We start from the raw sequence: 27,710 nt of genomic DNA, 5'->3' as shown, positions 1-27,710 counted from the left end.
TTTGCATTGGTTAACTGGTTGGTTGAATCAGTTTTAAATTATGCCATATATATATTTGGGCAAGGGTCACTTCAGAATTATTCACAACGAATAACACTTTGATATACAAATTTTGATATAAATAATACAGTAATGAAATAGTAATGGAGTGTGGTTTTACAAAATCAATGAATGTGTGCAGGGTTGTTCTGTGGAATGACAGGTGAAACTCTATACTTGTAGCAGACAGCTGTTCAAACAAGTTCAGATCTGAAGTAATATACTTCCTCAGATTAGATTGTACTCTCAGTTATGTGCCAGACATCATTTGGTCATTACTGTTTGCGATCCTTTTATTTAATTTTTGTGTATACTTTTTAAATGTTTCTGCACATTTACAACCTAACATACCTCGTAAATGCATCCTAATAGTTTTTGTTATACATAGTGAGTTAAACATAAGAAAGGCTCCTGGGGTGGATGGGATCTATCCAGTTATGTTAAAGGAGTCGGCAAAGGAACTAAGCAAACCCTTAGCCATAATTACGAGAGCATCCTTGGACTCAGAGGAAGTCCCCATGGACTGGAGATGTGCAAATGTATCCCCAATTCACAAAGGGGGGGATCGAAGGGTGGCATGAGTAATTACAGACCAGTTACTTTAACCTTATGCTCTGGGTAAAATAATGGAGTCACTGGTTAAAGATGCATTGCAGGATCATCTAGACAAGACTGCAGCAATAATTCACACACAGCATGGGTTTGTTAAGGGATTGATTGCCTTGTCTGACAAATTTGATTGGATATAATGATGTGGTTACAAAGGAGCCGGATGCAAAAAATAATTTTGATATCATATACTTGGATTTCAGGAAAGCTTTTGACACTGTTGTGCACGGAAGACTACTGTACAAACTGGAGCAGAATGGTATTAAGGGTAAGTTGCTACAATGGATAAAAGGGTGGTTGAGTGGGAGAAAACAGAGAGTGGTAATCAATGGATGCTGCTCTTCGTGGACTAATGTTGTTAGTGAAGTCCCACAGGGTTCAGTATTGGACTCACTGTTGTTTTGTATATTTATCAATGTTATTGATGAAGGTATATCAGGCTTAGCATTGAAGTTTGCAGATAATACAAAGGTTGGCAGGTTTGTTAATGACAGTGTGCTACTACAACAGGATCTAGAAAATTTAGGCAGATGGGCTGAGAAGTGGCAACTGAAGTTTAACATTGACAAATGCAAAGTACTGCACATGGGTAGAAGTAACCGCAGAGGAACATAGCAACTGTGTGGTACTACACCTAGGGTGGTAGAAAATGAAACAGATCTGGGAGTAATTGTGCAGTCAGATATGAAGTTTTCTGAGCAATGCAGACAGGCTGCCAGAGCAGGTCATAGTGTCTTGTCAATGATATACAGGAATTTTTCTAGCAGGGATAAGGAGGTGATTATCCCCTTGTATGAGGCAATTTGGTTTTTGGTTTTGTTTTTTTTTTAGGAGCATTAGCAACTAAGGCCATATTGCTCCGGGGATATGCAATGGTCATTCCCTGACATTCTCCGTATTTTGTGGGCACGGGCTCGAACCCTGGTCTAATCAAGAAGCGTGTGCTACGCATTGCTGCTCCTGCCCACCTGGCTACGGAGGAGCCATATAAGGCAATGGTCAGACCACACCTTGAGTACTATATACAGGTCTGGAGGCCTCATTTTAAGAAGGACGTACAGCTGTTGGAATGAGTACAGAGAAGGGCAACAAGGTTAGTGAATGGAACAAAGGGTTGCTCTTACAAAGAAAGGCTTAAGTTTTGTAAATTACAGTGTCTGGAGACTAGGCACCTGCAAGGTGATCTGACTGAGGTGTATAAAGCCTTGAATGGTTTGAGCATGCTCAATGCTGATGGGATTCTTCCTCTTGCTCAGAATAATCACCTGAGAGGGCATAAATTCAAATTGAGGAAAGATGGTTGTAAGATAGATGTGCGGAAGTTTGTGTTTAGCCAGCGGGTGGTTGATTGCTGGAACAAACTTCCATCTGTCGTTGTAGAAGTTCATAGCTTAAATAGATTCAAGGCAGAACTTGACAAACATTTGGAGTGAGTGATGGGTGAAATAAGGGTTTTTTTTTTTTTTTCTTTTGGCTGATGCTATATAAGCTTGCTTTCTTACATCATGTGCCTTTGCTAATGCTAATGTCCAAAAGGAGAAGAGAATGGTCATAGAAAGAAAATGCAATATTGGCAGCACTAATTCACCATTAACGAAAGGTGATGATTCTTGTTAGAATCAGTTTTTCTTTTCTAAAAATATGTTTCCTGGGTACAGTATAATATTTTCATAGATTTAAAAAAATAAAACATCATGCCGTTCACTTCTCAACATAAAGAAATTTTTTATGTCAATCTACTTACTTGAAAATAAACACCATCTAAAAGTTGTTGTCCAATCAGAATAATTCCTGAATTGTCAATCTGAAAATTTTCATCCCTTGGTAATGAACTTGTTTGAGTTCCAACACAGTCATTTATCAAAGTAACAGAATTTCCTTTTACTCCTACTGCAAGTCGATGCCATCTAAAATAAAAGCAACTTTCTAATATAGTTATAATAATAAAAAAAAAAAACATTATAAATGGGTGCAAACACCTATAATGGCAAAAAAAAGGACAGGGGATATGAAAAAAAACATGAAAAAAATTTTGTTTTAAAATTTTCTACTTCATCACACTTTAATTATATCTAATAAGTTAATCACCATTTTTTAATTATAAATTGTATAATGAATATTAATAAAAATATGAAAAAATAAAGTGGCAAAATATTCAATTTATATTATAAAAAAAATACAATGTGAGCTGAACCTTTGTCTCTTCTTTGATATAAAGTGAATTCACAGATTAAAACAAAACTATCATATTTTACAATATGTTGTGCAAAGCACACATTTTTTTTTTTTTTTTATGAAAACCCCAAACACGAAAGGTATCAAAACCTATAGTACTTAGTACCGTGCATGGGTTGAAGGAGAAGTATGGAGGGAGGGGGATGACGGAAACTTTGCTCTAGAGACTAAACATGGGTTTCACCACTTCAAGCCTCCAATAAGCAAAGTGGTGGTATTTCACCAGTTGATGAAAGTCATCTACCACCTCTATTTTGATAGTATGAACCAGAACTGTAATGCTCAATATGTTCTACGTTGATATCAATATTTGTAAAAGAATAAGAGACATTTACCTCAGTATGATAGTAGAACACTTCCGCATGGTACTCGCCAGAAATTAAAATGAAAACAATTTTTAAAAAAATCGAAAATCTTACATTACATAAAAAATAATTAAAAATCAATTCAACATAATTAAAAATCAATTTAATGCAATTAAAAATTAAGAAAAAAATTAATTAAAAGAATTTAACAAAAAAATTGTTTTGTAATTTTTCCATTAAATATTTTTACTTAATTTTTAATTGCGTTAAATTGATTTTTAATTGTGTTCAAATGATTTTTTACTGTAATGTAAGATTTTTGATTTTTTTAATTGTTTTCATTTTAATTTCTGGAGAGCACTATACAGAAGTGTTCTGTTGTTGTTATTTGGTTTTTAGGAGCATTAGCAACTAATGCCATATTGCTCCAGGGATATGCGGTGGTCATTCCCTGACCTTTCCGCATCCTCCATGTTTGGTGGTCACGGACTTGAACCCCGGTCTAATCAAGAAGCGTGTGCTACGCACTGCTGCTCCTGCCCACCTGGCTACGGAGGCGCCTGGAAGTGTTCTACGTATCATATTGAGGTAAACTTCTCTTATTCTTTTACAAAAGCACATATTTGTATACTGGTTTACTATTACTAAAATCAAACACTTCACTTCGTATACAATAAAATCAAGTTATAAAGAATACCATTTTAATGAAAATTTCACTACAACAGAAAGAGTATTTCCAGCTAGACAATTTCCCTTATTATTAATGCTTTGTATGTCTTTGTCTGAATGAAACTATTTTGATTAAAAATTTAGTACAGTGAATTAAATACACAGTCTACCTATGCATAAAACTACCAGTTTACAATGAAAGAAAAGCTTGATATGGAAATTATGAATTACACATTCTGCTCTCTACTATAAATGCAGCTGTGAAGGGATTTGCTTGAAGGAAAAAAAATACACCTTTAAAATATGCAGCAAATAAACTCAGTATCACACTCCCTACTAGTTTCCTACATTTTTGAATAATTTATGCTCAAAATCAATTTTTTTATTTTTCTTTTTTTCTACACAAAAAAAAAAAAAAAAAATAGGAAGTGTGAGCATGTGGTCTGTGAGAGAATGAATTTTTCTACCAGTGAAGTTACTTTTTTTCTTTTCTTTTTCTTTTCCAGAGGAAATTTTAAAAAATGCTAAAATCAGAGAAAACATACAAAATGCAGATCATCATCATCATCAGCCATTTTCAATCCAATGCAGGATGAAGGCCTCTCCAGCAACTTTCCAGTTCCTTCTGTTTTGAGCACTGGCCATCCATTTACTACCCAAAAACTCATGAATTTCATCTATCCATCTCTGCCTTTGTCTTCCAGGTTTTCTTCTAGCTCCTCTTGGGTACCATTCTGTTATTTTCTTAGTCCATCTGTCATCATGTCTTCGAGCTATGTGTCCTGCCCAAGACCATTTTAGTTCTTTAGTTTTGATAAGAATGTCCTTTACTTGAGTTTGATGCCTAATCCATGTGTTTCTCTTCTTAGCTAACAGTCTGATTCCCAATATAATTTGTTCCATTCTTCGCTGTGTAGTTCTCAGCTTCTCTTCCATTCTTTTAGTGAGTGCCCAAGTCTCACTTCCATAAGTCATGGTGGGGAGTATACACTGATTCATTATTTTACGTTTCAGACAAACTGGGATATTGCTCTTCAGTATGTGACTATATTTCCTGAATGCTATCCATCCAAAATTTATTCTTCTCTTGACTTCCAGCCATTTATCATTATTACAGCTAATAACTTGTCCCAGATAAGTATATGACTCCACCTTTTCAATTACTACTCCTTCAATCATTATTTCCCTTTCCGTGGCATACTTGTTCATCATTACTTTTGTTTTAGCCATATTCATCTTTAGTCCAAAATCCTTACTAACTGTGCATAACTGACTAAGATTTTCCACTAATTCTTTGGGATCGTGGCTTATGACCACAATGTCATCTGCAAATCGTAAATGGTTTAGGTACTCTCCGTTCACATTGACTCCTTTCTGCGACCAGTCTAATCTTCTGAAAGCTTCCTCAAGGGCAGCAGTAAACAGCTTCGGAGATATTGTGTCTCCTTGTCGAACTCCTTTCTTGATTTTAAATTTCCTACTGTCTTTGTCTAGTCTAATAAAGGAGGTAGCACTCTCATATATTTTCTTCAAAATCATAATATATGGAGTATCATATATATGGGGTATAAATCATAATATATGCCTTGTCTTTCCAGTGCCCGAAACATTGCCTTATGCTGTATGGAGTCAAATGCCTTTTCATAGTCCACAAATGCCAGGCATAATGGTGTTTTATATTCATTTGCTTTCTCCATTAGCTGTGATATTACGTGAAGGTGATCCATAGTTGAGAATCCTGTCCTAAAGCCAGCTTGCTCTTTCGGTTGATTCTCATCAAGTATTCTTTCTGGGACCATGATGAAAGGTGCCTTCTATTTTACAATTTCAAATATTTCAGTCTAGTCATATTCCTCTAAGTGGCTTACTTGCTCTACAAAAAAAACCCATTGAAATTAGTAATCTAACATATTGCAATCTGAACCATATTTTTGATCAATTACACTGAAAGTTGAATTTTTTTTTATAAATCCTCAAACAAAATTGTGCTAATATTTGTGAAAAGTAACAGTAAGTTAAATCTACTATACCTTATTTCTGAATATGTGATATATTAAAATTCCATATGATAACACAACATTTCTTATATAGAAAATATGTTCCAAATCTCTCAAAAAATACATTTGGTTTTGCAGCACATATTTTTCCTTTGATTTATTTATTATTGATATTAAAGTTCATATTTAACTAAAAGCAGGTGATCATCACAGAAAGCAGGTATGAATCAGTTAGCTACATCAGATTATATACACCCCAAGGGCTCACATCTGGTGAGTATGGGCTTGGCACACCCAGGGTTCTGAGCTGGATATCATCATTCTTTTCTCTTTCTTGGTGATTCCTTTATACCTCTCTCTCTCTCTCTCTCTCTCTCTCTCAGGGTGACTCGGGAATTTTTTTTGGCTCGTGCAGCATAAGCTTCAGGCTTCCTTGCACCATAGAGCTAATAATAATATTCAAAAAGATCAAAGGAGGATTAGGTTAAAGAGATAAACTGGGCAAGTTTTTGTTTATCCTTAACTTTTTTTTTTTAATTTCTTTTTGTTTCTATAATTTTATAAATTTAATTTTGAGAATTTTGTGAAATTATTTTCTGTAATATTTTGTAAATTTAATTCCTACCTTTTCTAAAGCTAATTTGGCATGACTTCTGCTATTTTGTTATGTTTTAAGCTTCCTTGTTCATTTGTCAATTCTACACTCAAGGACCACTGTGCATCAATTCTTTTTTCTTTCATCATTATGAATGCAGAATTGACAAAACTGATACCAAAATATATCTATTTATTTGTCTTCAATTATATTAACCTCGCAGTGGTAGCTCCCCAATTTGTAGCAAAGATAATGGTACAGCTCCCAAAAAGCTGCCCATTTTCTTTTTAATTTTTGGAAAATATACAGGGTGTCTCAAAAATATTGGTACAAACGTTTAGGGGAGGTAAGTAACATCTAAAGGAATGTGAATTGCATAGGAACCCATAACCGGAAACGTCACCATAAGTCGGTACATGGTGCTGTTCATCAGTTTGCGAGAGGGAAAATTTCTGGTTTACTCATTCAAGCAGTAGTCGCCTCACGAAGAGCATGCATCAATATACGAACTGTGAGCTGGCAGACATGCACTTAGTGTATGGATTAGCAGAGGACCGACACGGTGTGTGCCCCCATGCGGCACAACATCGCTTCGCAATAAATGTGTGGGCAGGTATGGTCGGTGACTGCTTAGTCGGCCCATACCTGTTATCGCATGAACTCTGCTAAATATTGGATCTTTCTTGAACAAGTTCTACCAGGGTTACTTGACGATGTTCCAGCAAATGTGAGAGACAACAATTGGTTTCAACATGACGGGGTGCCTGCCCATTATGGAAGGTGTGTTCGTGACCATTTGAACAGGCGTTTTGGGCGTCGATGGATTGGCTGTGGTGGACCCATTGCCTGGCCCCCACGCTCACCTGATTTATCGAGCCTTGATTTCTTTCTGTGGGGGCCCCTCAAATCTATCGTGTATGAATCGCCTATGGAGACGGAAATGGATCTCGTGGCGAGACTCGTCTACGCTGCTACTGTCAAAGAAACTCCAGGTGTGTTCGACCGTGTCCGCCAATCCATGCTGAATCGGTGTCACGCATGCATCGTGTCTCATGGTGGAACCTTCGAGCATCTGTTGTAACATCATGAAATGCATCCATCTCGTACTCCATTGTTAATATTATGTCAAATAAATGTTTGCCACTAATTACTGTCTTGTGTCATTTCTGCTTCTTGTGCCTCTGCTACTACTTTCTCGTGACGTTTCCGGTTATGGGTTTCTATGCGATTCACATTCCTTTAGATGTTACCTACCTCCCCTAGACGTTTGTACCAATATTTTTGAGACACCCTGTATATATATATATATATATATATATATATATATATATATTTTTTTTTTTTTTTTAATTCTGCATGAACAATGCCAATATGTCATCCTTTCTTAATAGATTACAATACTTACTGTAATCTATTAACATGTATTAATAATAATCTATTAACAAAATTACATATTAATCTATTAATATGTAACTTTGAAATTGTTTTAAAAATTAAACTTTTAAAACTCACTGTGTGTTTTACACCTTTAATTTTCCAAAAAATAACAAAAAAAAATATTAATTCTACAGAAAATTACAAGAAAATGTATCAGTCTCTTAGTCTGTTCCATTTTCCAATTTAAAAGATCATTAAATGTGCGAAATTTCAAACATGCACATATTTCTGATTTTTATTTATATAAATGTTATTAAAAATTAAAAAAAAAACAACATTCTATATACTCAATATTATTAGTTATTGTTGGGTTTATTTCAAAATTTATTTAAAATCTGCATCTTGCACAGCACATTAAATCTGAAATTACATATGTTGCTTCCTGCATAGTAGTGGCATTTTGAAGGTTGGGTAATATAACCTTTACTATGTGAAAATGATAATAAATCTTTCAAAAAAATCTAGAGTATGACTATAGATGTACATTGAACTAGTGAGAGAAGAAAAACAAGTAACCTAAAACTATAAACAGAGTATCTGTTTGTTTATAGTTTTAGGTTACATGTCCAGTGCCATGCTATCCCTCAAGCAAAAGCCAAATAACTACAAAGATGGGTTAATACAGAAATTAAGTGTGAGCACCTAATAAGTACTGAAGCACAATTTTTGTAAAAAAGCAAAAAAAAAAAAAAAAACAGACAGCTTCAGGTTTAATTGTCTACCTTCCTAAATATAACTAAACTTTATCTGCAGTTAATTTCATTATATTTAGGAAGGTAGAAGAATTGCAGTTTTTTAATCATTGATGAACAGTTAACCACCATACTGCAGGGTAAGACAAATTGGAATACACTTTGTTTTACAAAATTGATTCATTTCAATTTGGTTCAAAAAACTTATTTTCCAAACCAAATAGCAGTTGTAGCAGAGAATAAAAATGCATGGGAAGCACATAAATTGAATTTATCAGGTAATAAGAAGCCTATTGTTAATATTAACTAGTCTGTAATGAAGTCACAAAGGAGACAGGACAAGCTAAGGCAGAATACAAAAAGCCTCTGGTGAAGAATGCCAAAAACTGCAGCAAAGACTTCTTTATTAAAATTAACAGTAGAAGGAAGGGGTTGAATCACATTAGTCCATTGACGACGATAGTTTAACTGTTAATGACCCTGCCCAGGTTGCTGACAAACTGAATAGGTATTCTGCATCTACATTCACACATGAGGAGTTCTTTATTGAGGGGAATTGCAGACATTCGTCAGAATCCTAACAGGGAGCCAAATGATTCTACGATAACTGAGAGAAACTGAAGAATTGTTAAAAATTATTTTATATGTTAAAGCTAAACATAAAAAAGGCACCACTGGGAGAGGATCTATCCAATTATATGAAGAGAGGCAGTCAAGGAGGTAAACAAACGCTTAGCCATAATTAAGAGCATTTTTGGATTCGGGAGAGGTCCCTATAGACGGAAGATGTGCAACTGTACCTCCAATTGACAAAGGGTGATCAAAGGGTGACATGGGCAATTACAGACCCGTTAGCTTAACTTATGTTCCAGGGAAAATAATGGAGCCCCTGATAAAAGAAGCAATGCAGGATCATCTAGACAGGAATGCATTTATACTGCAGTCACAACATTGATTTGTTAAGGAGCAATCTTATCTGACAATCTGATTTGATATTATAATGCAATAAGAAAGAAACTGGATGCAGAAAATAATTCTGATATCATAAACTTGGATTTCATGAAAGCTTTTGATACTGTTGTACACAAAAGACTGGAGTACAAATTGGAGAATTGTGTGGCATAAAGGTTAAGTTACTATGGATAAATGAATGGTTGGGTGGGAGAAGACAGAGTTTGGTTATTAATGGACATTTCTCTTCATGGACTAATGTTATTAGCAGAGTCCTCCAGGTTTCAGTGCTGGGCCCATTGTTGTTTTCTATATTTATTAATGATATTGATGAAGGTAAATCATGCTTAAAGTTTGCAGATAATATAATGGTTGGCCAGGGTGGTTAATGACAGTAATGAGAGTAAGCTGCTACAACAAAATCTAAAAAAATTAGGCCTGTGCTGAGAAATGGCCGTTGAAGTTTAACATTGGTAAATGTGGTACTCCCTATGCATAGAGGTAATCCCAGATTATTGTACCATACCAACTCTGTGGTACTATAAAGTAGAAAATGAAAGAGACCTGGGGGGGCGGGGGTTCTTGTTCAGCGAGATATGAAGTTATCTAAGCAAAGTAGACTAGCTGCCAAGACAGCTCATGGAGTTCTGTCTATGATATACAGGAAAATGATTTTCCCTTTGTATAAGTCAACTGTCTGGCTGCATCTTGACTACTGCATACAGATCTGGAGGCTCATTTTAGGAAGGATGTAGATCCACTAGAATGGGTGCAGAGAAGGGCAACAAGATTGGTGATTGGAACAAATGGATGCACTTACCAAAAAAGGCTGTAGTGCTGCAAACTGCAGTGTCTGGTGACTATGCACCTGTGAGGTGATGGGATCGAGGTTTTTAAGGCTTTGAATGGATTGAGCAAGCTCAATGCTGACAGCATTCTTACTCTTGCTCAAACTACACATTGGTTGTTATTTGGTTATTTTTTTTTTTTTTTTAGGAGCATTAGCAACTAAGGCCATTTTGCTCCGGGGATATGCGGTGGTCATTCCCTGACCTTTCCGCATCATCCGTATTTGGTGGTCACGGGCTCGAACCCCAGTCTAATCAAGAAGCGTGTACTGCGCACTGCTGCTCCTGCCCACCTGGCTACAGAGGTGCCACATCAGTTGGCATAAATTCAAATTGAAGAAGGATGGTTTCAGAATAGATGTACAGAAGTTTCCCATTAGCCTATGGGTGGGTGATTTCTTGAAAAAACTTCCATCTGATGTTGTGAAAGTGGATAGCTTGAATAAATTCCAGCAAAAACTGCACAGAATTTATAGATGGGAATGAACAAGTGACATGAGAGTTTTTTTGTTTTTTTTTTTTGCTTTTTTTTTTGGCTGATGCTTTATAAGCTTGCTTCCTTGCGTCATATGCCACTAATAATAATAATAATAATAATAAAATATATCGCAAAGGAGCCCGAAATGTCAGATGACACATGTCAACGATGCCACCTGGCCTCAGAAACGATCCAACACATCACCGCGGGGTGCAAGGTGATCACCCAGACTAAGTACACTCGTAGACACGACCACGTAGCCAGGATAATACATCAGAAGCTAGTGAGGAAATACCAGTTGATCAAAGAAAGTGCACCATACTACAAGTACGAACCCCAGGCAGTACTAGAGACCCGAACCCACAAGCTGTAATGGGACCACACCATAATAACGGATAAGACCATCCCGCACAACAGACCGGACATAACCCTTGTGGACAAGATGAAAAAGGCTACCTACCTGATTGACATAGCGGTGCCCAACACTAGAAATGTCCAGAAAACCCATGAAGAAAAAATTAAGAAGTACACAAACCTGAGACATGAAGTCAAGGAGATAGGGCATAAGCAAGAAGTATCGATCATCCCAATCATCGTGTCAACCACCGGTATGGTGCCAAAGACTCTACATAGCAGCCTAGCAGAAATAGGTCTCCCAGAGAATACCTACAAGGAACTCTAGAAAGTCGCAATCCTGAACACCAGTAGGATAATCAGAGATTTCCTCGACCAACAGTACCACCAGACATTACAACCACCCTGTATACTTGGTAGCAGTATCCATCATGGAGTGGAATCCCCCAATCAGGGAGAAATAATATGAGCAACAATAATAATAATAATAATAATAATAAGAGGCTCAATTAGTCCAGCAGTTACAACACCGGACTAACCCAAATTGTTAATTAAATGTAATGGTAAGATTCTAAATGGTTGGTTGTTCAAAATACTTAGATTACATTAACTTATATATAACTCCCCAGGGGTTAGCATTTCCCTTAGTTTCCTTCAAAATAATTCCAATAAAATAAACAGAGTAAAATATTCCTGCCCCTTCTATTCCAACTTCATTTTTCAAGCTCTCCCAATACAAATACATATAACCAGTGTTTTTTTCGTAAAAAAAATAGGTGCCGGTACTCATTCTTTGCTATTAGGAAAAACTGAAAATTAAAAGGATGTGAAAAGCACTCTAAAATTTTTTTTTTTCCTGATATTACTTCGGTAGCAATGTTTTTAGAATAAGAACAACATATTAAGTATATTAAGAGAGTTTATTAAGCATAAATTTATTATTCAAGTATATAAAAAAATAAGTACAATGTGAGTAAAATAAGTAAAAATAATTTCATAATAAAGTTTTTCCAGAATATTCCAAATTTTTATTAAGTTCTCATCCAACACCCAAAGCCGACTTGTTTTCATCCTCTTTGTGTGTCGGTTCCTGAATGACGTTTCCGAAGCAGCATCAGGAACATCATATTTTTCTGGATCGAAACGGATCAGCGGTGGGCCTACAATTTTAAGAAACAGTAGTGAAGAAACTGTTTTTGTCATCAACGAAGCACTGGTTAGGCTGGCGATCAGATTCATTTGTGAAAATCCTCGTTCACATTCACTCGATGAAATTGGTATCGTAATCAGAGCATTTATCAAATACTTCAATTCTTCTGAAACCTTATCAATTAGGTATCCCTGAAATCCACGAATTCCATCTCTTTCATTTAACTATAACCTAATTGACAATTTTCTAACTTCATTTTCACCAAATTCCAACAATTCATGTTTAGAAGGATTAATACCTTCATTGTCCTCGTTTTCCTTCTCTTGTTATCAGTATTGTCACTAGTTCAAATTTGAATTTTTTTTCTTTTCTATTCTTTATCTTTTCTTTTTTTTTTGAAAATATCCAAAATGGCATCATTCGGATATTCAGGTACTGTTATTGTTATTTGGTTTTCAGGAGCATTAGCAACTAAGGCCATATTGCTCCGGGGATATGAGGTGGTCATTCCCTGACCTTTCCGCATCCTCCGTATTTGGTGGTGACGGGCTCGAGCCCCGGTCTAATCAAGAAGCGTGTGCTATGCACTGCTGCTCCTTCCCACCTGGCTACGGAGGCGCCTATTCAGGTACTGTGACCATGTAAACGAAGATAGGGAAAATTTACGGAAAATGTGGATAATGCACTTCCACAAAACAACAGATGATTATTTCTCAGGGTAAAAGAAAATCACTTTTCTAATTCTCGAACGGGACACTTACAGTTGATTCACAGTGGTGTCCAACCTACGGCCCGCGAGGAAAGTGAACTAAAACAGCGTTTTAAAATTTGTTAATTATCAAAAAAATTTTCTAATTAAATGTTTTGTTCTGTAAATGTAATTGTGTATTGTACTTAATAAAATTTTCGAATATTTTCAATTTTACTTTTACATGCAGTGGTGTCCAAACTTTTCCCTGTACGGGAAAAGGTTGGACACCACTGCAGTAGAAGGTGGGTCAGGGCCCACTGGGAATACACCTTGATCTGCTCACTCTTGACTAGTGTGACTTCTCCGTTTTACCAGGTACCACTAAGCTGTAGTCCCAGGTACCACTAAGCTGTAGTGTAATTGTAGTCGCTTTAGCTCTCTTAATTCGTGCAGCAACACTATTTGCCTAAATTGCCTGAAGGCCAGAAATGAGAACAGTGCGTACCGAGTTAATTCTCTCCTACTCTGTTCACTATACGAAAATTTTTTTCACTCAATGGAAACTATTTTAAATGTAACTTCCAAGGGGAATTCAAAATAATTCGCTATTAAATTCGCTCTATTTAACAAAGTCCTATTAAAAGGACTTTGTTAAACAGAGGTCCGACTGAGTAATTTGGAATTATAAAAATGGTTATACAGTTTTATATAGAAAATATCTTAACAACAGAATAGACAGTAAATATTGCAAATTTAGTTAAATAATTTTAAGCTTATTTGAATAGTTGGTAAACGTGAAAAAAATTTACGGAATATTACAAATTTCGAACTGCACTGCATCCAAATGTCACATGTCACTGTTAATAAAGGTGCCGGTACGCCGTACCATTGCGTACCATCCCAAAAAAAGCACTGCATATAACTACAGTAAACCCCCGCTATTCGCGGGGGTTATGTTCCTGAGAAATGTCGCGAATACAGAAAACACAAATTCTGAGTTATGGCTCCCATAGTGATAAAGGGGTTCTGTTCCAAAGTATGAAATATATAAGAAAAACTAGTCTAAAATTTTGTCTATGTATGTATTATATGTATCTTCATAATATGACTATGTACATAGACAGTACATAGTTAAATGCAAGCATATGGCATCGAAATGAAAATAAGAAAATTTAATATCAAATGTAATATTTATTAGAAATTTCAAACAAATCTTTCAAACCAGGGCCTTTGCTAGCTAAAAAACTTATCCCGCCAGTGCTATCACCAGTTTCGCTAAAGTGTTGATAAAGGAGTTTTGCCTTTTCATGAATGATGAGTGAACTTAACGGAATTTTATTTTGAGTTCGGTCTTCTATCCACAGATTTAAAGCTTTTTCTATTTTTTCTAATTTAACATCACGAGTTACAGAGCAATTTTTGAAGCAATTAGCGCGTTTTCACAGACACTACAGCGGATTTCTTCTTCCGATTTTTTGATTGATCGTACCGTTGACGCATTGCTTTTATAATGTTTTGCCACTGAGGAGACACTTTCACCATTAGAAATTTTGTCTAATAACTCAATTTTATTCGCTAATGTCATCACCTTCTTTGATATTTTCACATTTCTCTTGTTATTCGTAGCCATATTTTTGTACGGGTTAGAAAGAACTTGTCCACAATAAAGTCACTTTCTTCCGTTAACACACTCGAAAAAGTCTGTTTTACACTGCATAACGGTAGATTTATCACTTTTGTAAGCATATCAATTTATAAACTGATAAATTTATTCTATTTATAAGCATATAAATTAAAAGCAAACGACAAAACCTTCCATGACAAGCGCATAACACATACTGAACAAGGATTAGCGAGAAACATCCACGCTCGCGATTTTGTCACCCCTCTCCCCCACCCACTGAGCGCTGTTTTGACCGGGAAAGATAATTTTAGCCACGCCCATGTTTTTTTATGGCGAAAAATATTCACGGCACTTTAAAATTCACATTTTTTTAGGTTTCATTTTATATTAAATCGGCGATCGCGAATACACGAAACCGCGAATACAGATACCGCGAATAGCGGGGGTTTACTGTACTTACCAGATTCCATCCTACACAATAATTTCCTCAGAATACGAAGGAGAAACTTCAATGAATCCCTGTAATCAAAATTCTCATTACGAGAATCAAAAAAAAAAAAAAAAAGCAGCAAAATAATATAACTGTAACATCATTAAGAATGTCTTAATAAAACTGTATTTTTGAAATTTTAAGAAATATTTTCTTAGCCCTTTCAATGTTCAAGTAGAAGTGCAGATGATTATTAACGGAAATAGAAAAATACAGTGGATCCCGGTTAATTGGGGCACTAGTTAATCGGGACAGCCACTTATTTGGGGCAAAATATGAAGAACAGAAACAAAACAAATATTTAGCCTGAATTTGTTCTGCTTATTTGGGCCAACTCCCTGCTTAATTGGGGCAATGAAGGTCATGATTGAACAATAAACTATATTTAGATGGTGCGCACAAACATCTAAATATAGTTTATTGAACAATAAACTAATTTAGATGGCTCGTAACAAAGAGATCATGCGGCGGCAGCCAAGTCAGTTATTGCGAAGTCGTGCTGTAGAGTGGTTGTTTTACATTTGTTCTATGTCGTGGTAATCGGATTCTGAAGAAATTTTGCTTGCAGTTGTTTACAATCGCACTTGATACATATGTATACATCTTGTGGTTAGAACAGATTAAAAACTGTTCCAAACAGTGCACTGATTTTGGTTTTCCCACCTTTTTTTTCAGTACATTTAAGACTCCTGTCAAGATGCCATGTAAAGATTTGTCGCTTTCAGAAAAAATCGCTATTCTTGACAAGATAAAAAGTCAACCTCTTAACATCAGTCATCGTCAGCTAGGGGAGATAATAAAGGTGCCAAAATCTACAATTCCACGACTGCTACAGCAACAAGAAAAACTTAGAGAGGAGTTTTAAACCCAAGCGCAATGGACATTGCGCGTGGGTTTAAAGAAAACATCTCATGAGCGAAAGAGGAAAGGCAAAGATCCAGACATCGAGGATGCTTTGAATCAATGGTTTTCCACTGTATCTAAACGAGGAGTGCGTGTAAGCGACCCTATGCTAAAAACCAAGTCAGAAGAGTTGGCCAAAAAGTTAGGTCACATAAATTTCAAAGCGACGGATGGTTGGTTGTCTCGATGGAAGTGTAGACACGACAGTAGTTACAAAAAAGCACATGGCGAGGACAGTGCTGATGCTACGAGTGCTGAGCAATGGAAATCTGAAAAACTGCCAGAGTTGCTTAAAAAATTTAGTGGGGATGACATTTACAACGCCAATGAAACAGGCCTGTATTATCGTGCTACGCCGGATGGTTCCTTCAGCTATCAACACATCACACTGTCCGGTTCAAAGAAAGCAATGGATCGTGAACAGTGTTGTGCTGCTCAAACATGTCAGGAAATGATAAACTCAAACTTTTGGTTATTGGTAAAAGTGCTAAACCTCGCTGTTTCAAGGGGCTTACAATAGACAGTTTGCCAGTTTCGTATTATGCCAATAAGAAGGCGTGGATGACCACATATATTTTTATGCAATGGCTAATGAACTGGGATGCGGAACTGCAACAGGAGTCCAGAAACATTCTGTTGATATTGGACAACTGCACCGCACACTCTAATGTAGCTGGTTTAAAAAATATTGAACTGGAATTTTTAACCCCTAACACCACATCCACAATACAGCCTATGGATGTGGGAATTATAAAAAATTTGAAGACCTATTATCGCAGAAAGCTGGCTAATCACATACTTGAAGCTATTCAGGAAAATCTGCTGACATCATCTTCAATATCAATAGAAGTTAGTGCAAAAGTTTCAATGTTAAAAGCTGTACAATTCATCGCTGATAGCTGGCGAGGAATAAGCAGCAAAACCATTCGGAATTGTTTTGCTAAATGTGGTTTCACGACTAATTGTGATTCAGACGCGATGAGCTGTACAGGAAATGAAATGGCTTTGAAACTACAACAGGTCCAAAATTGCGAAGAATTTTTAATAATTGACGATAACCTTCAATGCCACGATGAAAATAAAGATTATGAGGAAACGATTATTGAAAAAATTGCGGCAAAACACTCAGAGACACCAAAAGACCAAGAAAATGATGACGATGATATACCTAAGCAAGTGACTTACCAGGATAGGTATATTTGGGTCTAACAGCTCCTGGGATTTCCCCCATCTCTGCATATGTACACTGTATCGGACAAGCCAGGGATTTAAAAGTATACGGGTCATGTGGTATGTAGCATGTTGTGCCCTCGTTCATCCGGCCTGTTAGCTGCCGGGCCCCTAATGGAACCCGACGTTACCATACCTCGCCACGGGGAGGCCGGCCAGGTGTTACCTATATAATACTCTGAGAGGTCTTGCCACCTACTTTCCTGGGATTTCAGTGGCTAGAACCTAAAAAAAAAAAAAAAAAGTGCTGCTCGCGGTTAGCTATTAGCATTTGTTAGAATAATTTATAAGCTTGCGAGGAGCTATATGCTGAAATAATATTTTCTATATGACTAAATGGGTGGGGAAAGAAATTTTGATGTAGTTAAATTTGGATGCATAGGGCTGAAAACACTGTGAAAGTCAACAGTAAAGGGGGTGTGAAGACTGAAGACTGGAGGGAAGAAAAGGAAGTAAGGGGCCGATAGAGAGGATGGCCCTGCGATTGCAGTGGAGCAGGCCCATGCTCCACCAGAGGGAAGAGATTTGGGGAAGGGGGGGTGCAGGGCAAAGCCCCCACTCCCCACGGAAGGGGAAAGAAAGCACCGTTCAAGAGAGAAACAGTGTATATTGAGTCATATGTCACCTTGGATGTCCTTTAGTCCAGGTGCCCAACAGGGCAAGATGAGGTTCTTCTGGTCTTCTGTGGTGTCTTTGACCGAGTTGAGTCACAGTCTTAGTTGTGTTTCCATTACTCTGGGCCATTGAGGGTTGGCTGTTGTCTCGTGATTGATATTGTCCTATTCATGGATTTGTGAACTTTTGGGATACCTCCTCAAGGGGAGGGGAGGGTCCATTGTCTTGTGAACAGATTTTGCACAAAAAGTGTGAAGGCTTTGTAGGTCTCTTCCTCTTGCAGAAGCAGCAGTGCGTAGCACAGGCTTCTTGATTAGACCGGGGTTCCAGCCCATCACCACCAAATACAGAGGATGCGGGAAGGTCAGGGAATGACGACCGCATATCCCGGAGCAATATGGCCTTAGTTGCTAATGCTCCTAAAAAAAAACCAAATAACCTCTTGCAGAACGATCTCCTCCTGGTTTCGAAGAAGCGAGTGAATCTTGGTGTAAAGTTGACATCTGAGGTCCTCGTAGTGGTCACACTCGTAGGCCAGGTGCTCCCAGGACTCCTCCTGTCCACAGGAGCACTGCTATATGACTTTGGAATCTCAGTAGCTGAGATTCCAAAGTCATATAGCCGTGTCCGGTCAATAGGTAGGTGGTTTTGAGTCCGGGCGAAAACCAGGCTGGGGAGAGTGGATAAACTTGTCTGACATCCGGTATAAACTTCTTAGTAATGGAGCCTTTGTTAGTAAGGTTCCAGCAATTTTGCCACAGTGATTTCACGTGTTGTAAAATCCGTCTGTTCTCCATGGTTTTGGAGTTTGCTGGGGCTGTGGTGAATCCTATATGGGAGACTATTTTTCCTTTGGAATGTTGGTACAGCAACCCCAGCATGCAATCTCCAAGTCCAGGGGAAGGCTTCCCGCCAGGACCTGGAGCAGGTGGGTGCTCACAGTGCAGCAAGCTCTTGTCGTTATGAGTAATATCGATTGGTGTGTCATCTCCAGTTTTTTCTTGTTGACAGCTGTGCTAGTCTTTGTGTACCAGGCCCCAGCTGCATAGGCTAGTGCTGGGATAAAGAATGCCTTATAGATGACGCCAAGGGCCCTCTTCTTCAGGCCCCAGTCTTTCCTAGTGACTCTGGCCAGTAGGCTCACATATCTTCTTATTTTTGTTCTCAGGTAGCAGAGATGTGGCGTGAAGCTAAGGTTTCTGTCAAGTATCACTCCGAGGTATTTTATTTCTGTTAGCAACTTTGTGGTTTTCCCGTTTATCTTAATCTGCGGAGGTCTTCTAGGGTCAAAGAATCCTTTGAGAAGTATTGAACTTGTTTTATCTGAGGAGATAGTAAGGAGATTTGCACTAGCCCAATTTTGCAAGTCGCTAGTGGGCCCGGTTTGCTATGGTCTCCAGTCGTGCCCGGCTGTCAGCCTGCAGCATCAGAACCAGGTCATCCGCATATGCCTGGGTTTTCACATTTGGAATATCGAAATTAAGGAACTTGTCAAGGGCCAGGTTCCACAAGAGTGACCCCAGGACAGAACCCTGAGGGCAGCCTCTGTGGACTGGCCTAGAAACAGAGGCGTATGAGTGGTAACAGTGATTTGCCTGTTTTCAAGATAGGATTTGAGGCATCGATATACGTCTCCTGTGATATAAGCCTTCTGGAGCCTGGCCAGAACAGCAGGCCACCAGAGAGAATCAAAGGTTCCTGCAAACTCAATCGATATTAGGAGGAAGTATTTTGTGTTGCAGTTTTTAACTGTTTCAATAATATTTTCCAGAGCCTCTACAGCCGAGTGCCCCTTCCTAAAGCATTAGGCGACAGGAGGTTTGATTCTTGGAAGTGGTTCTCGATTCTTTGATAGAGAAGGTGCTCGAAGAGCTTGCTGAAGATTGACAGCAAGGCAATTAGCCTATACGACCCTGACATTCCTTGTGGTTTTGTCGGATCTTTTAAGATGAGTTTTATTTGTGCCGTTTTCCACGAGGCCAGGAAGTGGCCCACCGAGAGACATTGGTTGAGGAGTCCCGATATTGTGTTCGGTATAGTTTCTACTACCATCTTGAGCATCTCGGGCTCAATTTGATCTATACCAGGGGTCTTTCTATTTTTTATCCTCGCTGCCGCTATGCTGAGCTCCACTGGTGAGAAGGCAGGTTCAACAGCTGTGGTTGTGTATGAATTATTGTCCTCACATAGTTTTCTTTGTTCCTGGGTTTGAGACTCGGTTGCAGGAAGGAAGATATGGTTCAAGATATTGTCTATAGAGGATTTCCATGTTCTGGTATAGGTTCCCTGAGCTGTCTCGGTTGCCATTACGACTTCCTCTGTGGGGAGTTTGTTTGTGGTGACCCGATACACTACTCCCCAGGGGTTAGCATTTCCTTCTGTATTTACTAGGTTTTCCCATGAGGCTTTCTTTCTTTTCTTTATTTTAGCTGCGTAGTCATTTCTGACCTCACAGTACTGTTCACATAGTACATCAACCTCTACCTGTGGCCAGGATCTACGCGCCCTCTGAAATGCCTTGTGGGCACTATTTACCCTTTTCTGGAGATCTGTGAGCTCTGGCGCACACCAAGGAACAGCTTTGAGGGAAGGCATCTTCTTCTTGATGGCTATATCTGCCACTTTTGTGATTAGTTTTGTTATCTCTCGCTGATGCCAGTCTAGGTTGAATTCATTGGGGTGGAAGTTTTCTGCCTTCTCCGTCAGCAGCTGCTTAAAAAGTTTCCAATCCGCCTTTGATATGGCGTATCTTGGTAATAGAAGTCATGCAACATGTTGCATTTGGAGTGATCATTGGAGGTTGTAAGTTAACACTCTGTGATCTGAAATGGTCCAGTGTTGTTGCAACTCCCAAGGAGAGAGGTGTCCTGCTATGGAATGACTTGCGAGGGTTAGGTCGATATTCACTTCCCACATAGTGTTCGAGAAGATGTAGGGCTGGTTTGGTCTGTTTAGAATGGATAGGTCGCTGGTTGATATGTACTCCTCTAAGCGCTGGCCTTTGTTTGTTCCTCTCCGTTCTGGTGTCTCACCGTGCCAGGCAGGTGATCTGCAGTTTTTTTTTTTTTTTTTTATGAAAACCCCAAACACGAAAGGTATCAAAACCTATAGTACTTAGTACCGTGCATGGGTTGAAGCAGAAGTATGGGAGGAGCGGGGTGCCGGAAACTTTGCTCTAGAGACTAAACATGGGTTTCACCACTTCAAGCCTCCAATAAGCAAAGTGGTGGTATTTCACCGGTTGATGAAAGTCATCTACCACCTGCATCAAGGCCTAATATAAGTTTGGTGTTTGCAAATTCTCTCAGTTGCTGAGAGAATTCACTCAGTTGCTGCAAATTCTGAAGATATTGTATTGTAGGGAGTATGTCTTCTGCTGGTCGGGCATAGATGGACACTACATAAAATTCCCCTAGGGACGATGCTATATGGGCACAGACTGCCCAGGTTGTGCATAGGTCTGTTATCTTAGTTACAGTAAGGTCAGGATTACAAACAGCGAAGGCAGCACACGGAGTTTCACCATCCACTTGGACAATTTTAAACTGCAGTGGGTACCCTCTAACTTGATATTTATGTGTGTAGGGTTCTTGCAGAAGAAGTAGGTCTAACTTCTCTTCTTTAGCTTTCTTAACTAGCTGTACTACGACCGCCTTGGAGCGTTACGCATTGTGTTGTGCTATCTTCACCTTTGACATGTTATAGTAGTTGTTATTACTCTCCATAATTGATTCTCAATTGTTGCGCACCCTTTGCTTTAATGTAGACAGGGCATTTACTGTCCCTGATGGAATGATCCGATGGTAGCTTCATGGCCCTACAATTTGTACAAACCGGGGTTTCCGCTTTTTTTGGGCAATTGTTATATTCATGTCCAGCGTTGGCACAATGGCCACAAGTAGGTTGCGATTGCTTGCAGGTGTGAGTTGTGTGGCCAAAGTGACAACACCTGAAGCATTTGGGAACAGTCACATGCTCTCTGAAACGGTGGCTGCCCCAGTTTACATAGATTCTGGACTGTTAGCTCAGTATTCTCCAAGTGGCCGGAGACAATTCAGTGATCCAGTTAGCAGAATTTCCATTTCTGGACTTTGTTTTATACCTCAGTATGATATGGTGTCATGGCTCATCGCCAGTGGGTACATGAATAAGTTCTTCTGGGGTCACGTCTTTGTCGATGCCTAATATTATTATGCTTGGCCCTTTCTTTTTAGGCAGTTCAGCTATGAGGCCTAAAGAGGGTATTTTAGGATTTTGTAGTATTCCCCGCAGATCTTCCTCTGGGTCAGTCTGTATTATAACTCCAACGTTTCTTGTCTTTCTAACAGATCTAATCTTCATGTGTTTGAAGTCATCCTTAAGCTTTTCGATTACCATTTGTTTCACTTCCTCACTCGTTTTGTGAACTTCGTTTAACGTTGGTTTCAATATTACTAGGTGTGGTTTGGTGATTGGGGTTTTCTTGGGGGCTATTCCAGCCTGACCTGCAGGACGGTTTCCATTTGTAGCATTGATGTTGTTCCTCAGCACCTGTGAATAAGTGGGAGCACACTGTGGCACGTGGCTTGCCCCACTGTTTTGGAGGACCTCCAATTTTGCTGTGGCAATTTCCTTCTCTAGCTGGGTTTGTACCAGGATGGTCTCCATTTTCATCAAAATGGAGATGATCTCTACGCAGAGAACAGCAGTAATCCTGTTGGTTGGCTCCTTAAAGAGGCTCTCCAGGGCAGTTCGCAAAGCAAGGGACTGCTCCGGGACGGTTCCTTCTGGGAGAGCTGGGTCTATAGGGGTCTCGTGTAGTTTATCCCATGGCTTTCCTGAGGCTTTGTCATTTTGGGTGCGTTTGCTCTGTGCATTCCTTGTTTTCACTTTGGGAGCGAGTCTCCCTATCAGTGTTCAGTGCAACATATTTCTTGTACTTCCACTTGGAGGCGGAAGCTCCAGATTGCATGGATTCAGTGTCCTTGTAGCAGTCCACTATGACCGGGTCATCACTGTGAGCTGTCTGCGACATAAGCGCTCCAGAATTTCCTGATATCTCTTCCTGTTCCATTATTTTCGTGTTATCGGGTTCACCGATAACACGAAAATAATGGATAACCAAGTCCGTATTGTTTTCATTCAAGAGAGGAATGAAAGGGACGTTAAATGACACCAGCTAGGTGTTTGTAGTGCAATTATCAGCCTTGCAGCACAGCAATAAGTTTTTGGACTGTCCCCCTCCAAAAATAGTGGGGGGGAGGGGAAAGTTGTTCCAAGATCAGCCCAGAAGGATACTGTTACTTTCTGTATAATGCACGTGGGCATTTGCTTCACAGATAGTGAACTGCATTCAAGGTAACAGCTAATAAATGTCAGATGACTAATCCCTGCGCCGGAGGGGAATACTGCACATTCCGCAGTATGGGTTAGTACAGTAAGTTGTCTATTGTAAGTCTATGGCAGGGGGGGGAGAACTCAATAGTTGTGATTTCTTCGCAAAATAGTCAATTTTTATCACATTCACAGTCTCAAAATGTTGGGACAGTATCACAGTCCAAAGTCACTCAGGTGGAAACTCCCTCCCAAGTCAAATGCTTTTTTTTTCTTTTTTTTTTTTTGGTAGTTGTTGGCGCATAGGCTTCTGTGGCCATAATGCACCTCCCAAGGTTTTTTGCAGTACTTTGATCCAAGCCCGAGGCGGGAATCGAACCTGCGACCTTTGGGTTGCCAGGCAAGCACTTTACCCACCCGGCTAGCCCGGTCGGCAAGTCAAATGCAGGATCCAAACGTGTTGACCAGGAATATTTGGTCACCCTCCCTATTTCCTTGTTGTCAGCGGCATGGTGACCTGTCTGCCAACAAAGAGAACAGGTAAAAAAAAAAAACGCTTGTATTCTGCTAAATAACCCAGTAGATGTAAAAATAGTCTCACCTAGGGAGTCCACTTATGTTTCTTTAACACTTGATACACTTTGCCTGAAACAGAAAGCACTTAAACCACATGTTTAGACACAAAATCACAAGCTGGAAATAACGTGACCACGCTGAACGGCTGCCATATTCAGTCCACTAACCAGGATGCCAGGAAATGTATCGCTGAATTGAGATGCTATTTCATGCAGGAAGGCAATGAAGGCAGTCCTTTATCAGCATTAGATACCTGCATCAACTTTGTTCAATTGCAGTCCATAAAGAGAACACGTCACGGTACACTTCATAATTTTTTTCAAAGTAAGAACCCTTAAGTAATGTGTAACCTTTGCTTGACATGGACATTATTCTGTACTGTATCTTCATTTTACATATGTACATTATATGTACATACGTACATTTTGTTTGCTTTTAGCTTTACTTATTTTTAAATAAATGTTTGTATCAATATAACTTAAATACAGTGTGCTTTCTTTAAATACCACATTCCTTTTATTTTATTCATACCTTTTTGCCTCCATTAGAATGTGCTTTTCAGCTTATTAAAATTTCACTTAATTGGGACAGCCACTTAATTGGGCCAAAGTGATCTGTCCCGATGTGTACCAATTAACCGGAATTGACTGTACTTAAGAGTAATCAAAAAAGTGAGGATTAAATGTATCAATAGCTCATGATAAGTAACAGAATATATAATTAACAATTAGTTAACTACTAACAGTTAATAATATTACTTGTTAATTATATAATATTAAAAACAAATTTTTATCATTAATAAAAAATCTATAATTACATACTTGCCATCATTAATATTTATACTGAAAGATACTTCTGCAAGGATTGGACTTTCTCCACTTTCTCTACACATAAAAGTAACATTGTCACCTATCCATAATGCCATTTGCTCCTGACCAACATAATTATAAAGAGTAAAAATATAGGCTTCAGAATTTTGCTCTGGGCGCAGTGTAGTAAGAATTGAAAAATCATAAGGAAAGCCACCTATTAAAAAAATTTTAAAAACACACAAATCAGAATAAGGCTAGTTAAAAAGTTATGCTGCTTAAAAACAGTGTAGCTTTTCCCATATTAGCATATTAAAAAAATTAACATCAAACAACCAAACTACAAATAGACAAAAGATCTTATTTTAATAGCAGTTTTTGAAAATTAAAAAATACAGCAAAGCCCTCTTGTTTCACATGATCAGGATGTAGTTATTCACTTAATAAAAAATAAAAAATAAATCAGTTAAAGTGGGGAATCATAAAAATGTATACACATGTACTTCAAGAATTTTACTTTCACTTAAAACATATACATGCATTTTTATATGAAAAAATCAATAATCATCATCTGTTCAGATAATGAAATGTTGTTTTGCAGCATAATCCCTCCACTTTTCTTTTATAAATATTACATTGTTAAATTGTTAACTGTTGAATCATTCTGGTGTTTAATGTAAGATAAAACTGTATCTAGGGTGCTGTTTGGCTGCTGCATGAGAAGTTTTTGATACTGAAATTGATTTAGATCTCTTCTTGTTCATATTTAGATCTGTTTCTGTCATGGTGCATATGATTTCTGCATCATCCATAATTTAATTTTCCAACAAATAAATCTATTGTTTTATGTCTTCTTTCCATAAATCTTCAGACCCTTCAATTTGAATTATGATAACAGTGAATTTGTTATCAAATGTCTCTTGTCGTTCATTAACATTATTAACCTCAGGCCAAAGTTTTTCCTAAGATTTAGTAAATGCTGAACTTGGAATTTCATTCCATGTTAGTACAGATCGACCGTCAATAATCCGGCAGCTTTGGGACCTGTGGGGTGCCAGATTAGTGAGTTTGCCGGATCACCGGTGGTTATTTTAGCACATACACTTTATCCAACAGTTAACCACCTCCTCCTACCTTTAACATATTGACTGCCAAGCCAGTTTAAGAAAAAAATTCCCCAGGGGCCAAAAAATATTTAGCAAATAATTTGATTAGTAATTCTAAAATAAATATTGTAATGTCAGTGTTGTCGTTTTTTCACAAATATAAAAAAAAAAAAAAAAGAGAGAGACTATTTTTTTTGTCGCATAGCATATATGTGGCCGATGGGGCCCAGTAGGTTACTTTATTTCTTGAGAAGCCATGTCGGCCACATACGTGTGAAGGTCGTTTGTGATTAGTTTATGCACGCGCGGCAAGCGCTGCAATAAAACTAATTGCGATAAAATAAACTCTCAAACGTTGCAATAAGTTTGTCAGTATTGTTAGAGATTTTGTGAAAACAAGTTCGTCAGCGCACTGTATTATCCATCATATTGTGTTGTGTTTTTCCGCAAGTTTGTACAAGTGTGTTGTAAAAAAAAAATCTAAAAAGGAATGGCTAAAAGAAAATCAGTAAAATAAGAGGAACTGAGAGAAATTGCTGGAATTTACAATTAAGCAGAGTTAAACTTCTCACAGGACACACCGCTGTCGAGTTTTTTCAGAAGTTTAACTTTATCTGTTATGAACAATGTACGGTGTTTGCGCTTTACACCACAAGAGGCACTTCCTTTATTATTATTATTAGCTACATGGTGCAAGGAAGCCTGAGGCTTATGCTGCACCAGCCAAAAAAAAAAAAAAAATTCCCCGAGTTACCCTGAGAGAGAGAGAGAAGTAGAAGGGAATCACCAAGAATGATGATATCCAGTTCAGGATCCTGGGTGTGCCAGGGTCACCATTATTCTTCTCTTGTGCATTGGAACCACAGCTGGGGCTAGTCCCAGGGGCTCACATCTGGTGAGTATGGGCTTGGCACACCCAGGGTCCTGAGCTGGATATCATCATTCTTCTCTTTCTTGATGATTCCTTTCTACTTCTCTCTCTCTCTCTCTGGGTAACTCAGAATTTTTGTTTTTGCCGGTGCAGCATAAGCCTCAGGCTTCCTTGCACCTTATGGCTAATAATAATAATAATAATAATAATAAAAGTGAGCAGGTTATAATAATAATAAATGCAGAAAAACAAGTGGGAACGGATTGCCAGTGTTTACGAGTTCTCGCACCAACAGCTGAAGCTGCAACCAACGCCACCAAAACAGTAGCGGCAGATCGGTGCGCCGACCTGGGAAATTTGAAATTACGTTCGCGGAAATTATTTCCGAATTAGAGGTGGAACCGGATTACCAGTGGCCGGATTAGTGATGGTCGACCTGTACTATATCATAAATAATTCTTTGATGTTGAGAACTTTTAAAGATTCTATAAGAACTACATTCATTGTATCTTCTATTTTTTTTTACAAAACTGAACTAAAAAACTTTAGCCTATGTCATCTCTTTAGACATACCAGAACCCCTTTACCCACAGGACCGATAAAGGGTGCTATACTTAGCAGTGGCGTAGCTACCATGTAAGCAGGTAAGGTAATTGCCTCCGGGCCCTTTAGGGGCCCGGCATCTTTGGCTGTCTCCTGTTTTTGCAATTTTCATTAATTAAGTAGGGGCCCGAACATGTTCTTTGCCTCCGGGCCCAAAAAAGGGTTACTACACTAGAGATACTTAGTGACAAAAACATGGCCTCCATATCCCCTTCTTTAAGTTACTCACAACTGATATGTGTAGGAGCATTATCCAGAAAGAGAATAGCCTTTTCATTAAGTTTATTTTCTTCATATACAAATTCATGAAAAGAGAAAAAAAACATTCTTTGAATAATGCCGAGTCCATCCAGGCTAATTTTTTTTGAGTGATAGTAAACTAACAAAGATGAACAATTTATATTTTTCAAAGCTCTAGAATTAGTTGATTTACCAATACCAAAAAAGTGGAAATTTGTGAGTTCCAGCTGCATTTTTACAGTAACTACCATGATTCTCCCTTTGGGATTTTTGTATGCTG

General features: G+C 38.2%; 1 protein-coding gene across 1 annotated transcript in view; it reads right to left on the bottom strand.

Annotated features, from left to right (window-relative positions):
- Positions 1 to 27,710, bottom strand: part of LOC150089465 (uncharacterized) — a 1,372,165-nt gene that overhangs the window by 1,298,681 nt on the left and 45,774 nt on the right. The window contains exons 3-4 of the mRNA XM_090389992.1: positions 24,623 to 24,827; positions 2,393 to 2,555 (exon numbers count right to left, since the gene is read on the bottom strand). Coding sequence (XP_090246118.1) covers positions 2,393 to 2,555; positions 24,623 to 24,827 — 368 coding nt within the window. The remainder of the gene's footprint in view (positions 1 to 2,392; positions 2,556 to 24,622; positions 24,828 to 27,710) is intronic.

The sequence above is a fragment of the Mastigoproctus giganteus genome, chromosome 2, assembly GCF_048544385.1.
Source record: "Mastigoproctus giganteus isolate SK-2022 chromosome 2, ASM4854438v1, whole genome shotgun sequence".
Lineage (NCBI taxonomy): Eukaryota > Metazoa > Arthropoda > Arachnida > Uropygi > Thelyphonidae > Mastigoproctus > Mastigoproctus giganteus.
Note: the sequence above shows the minus strand (reverse complement) of the source record. Positions and strands in the feature narration are given on the sequence as shown.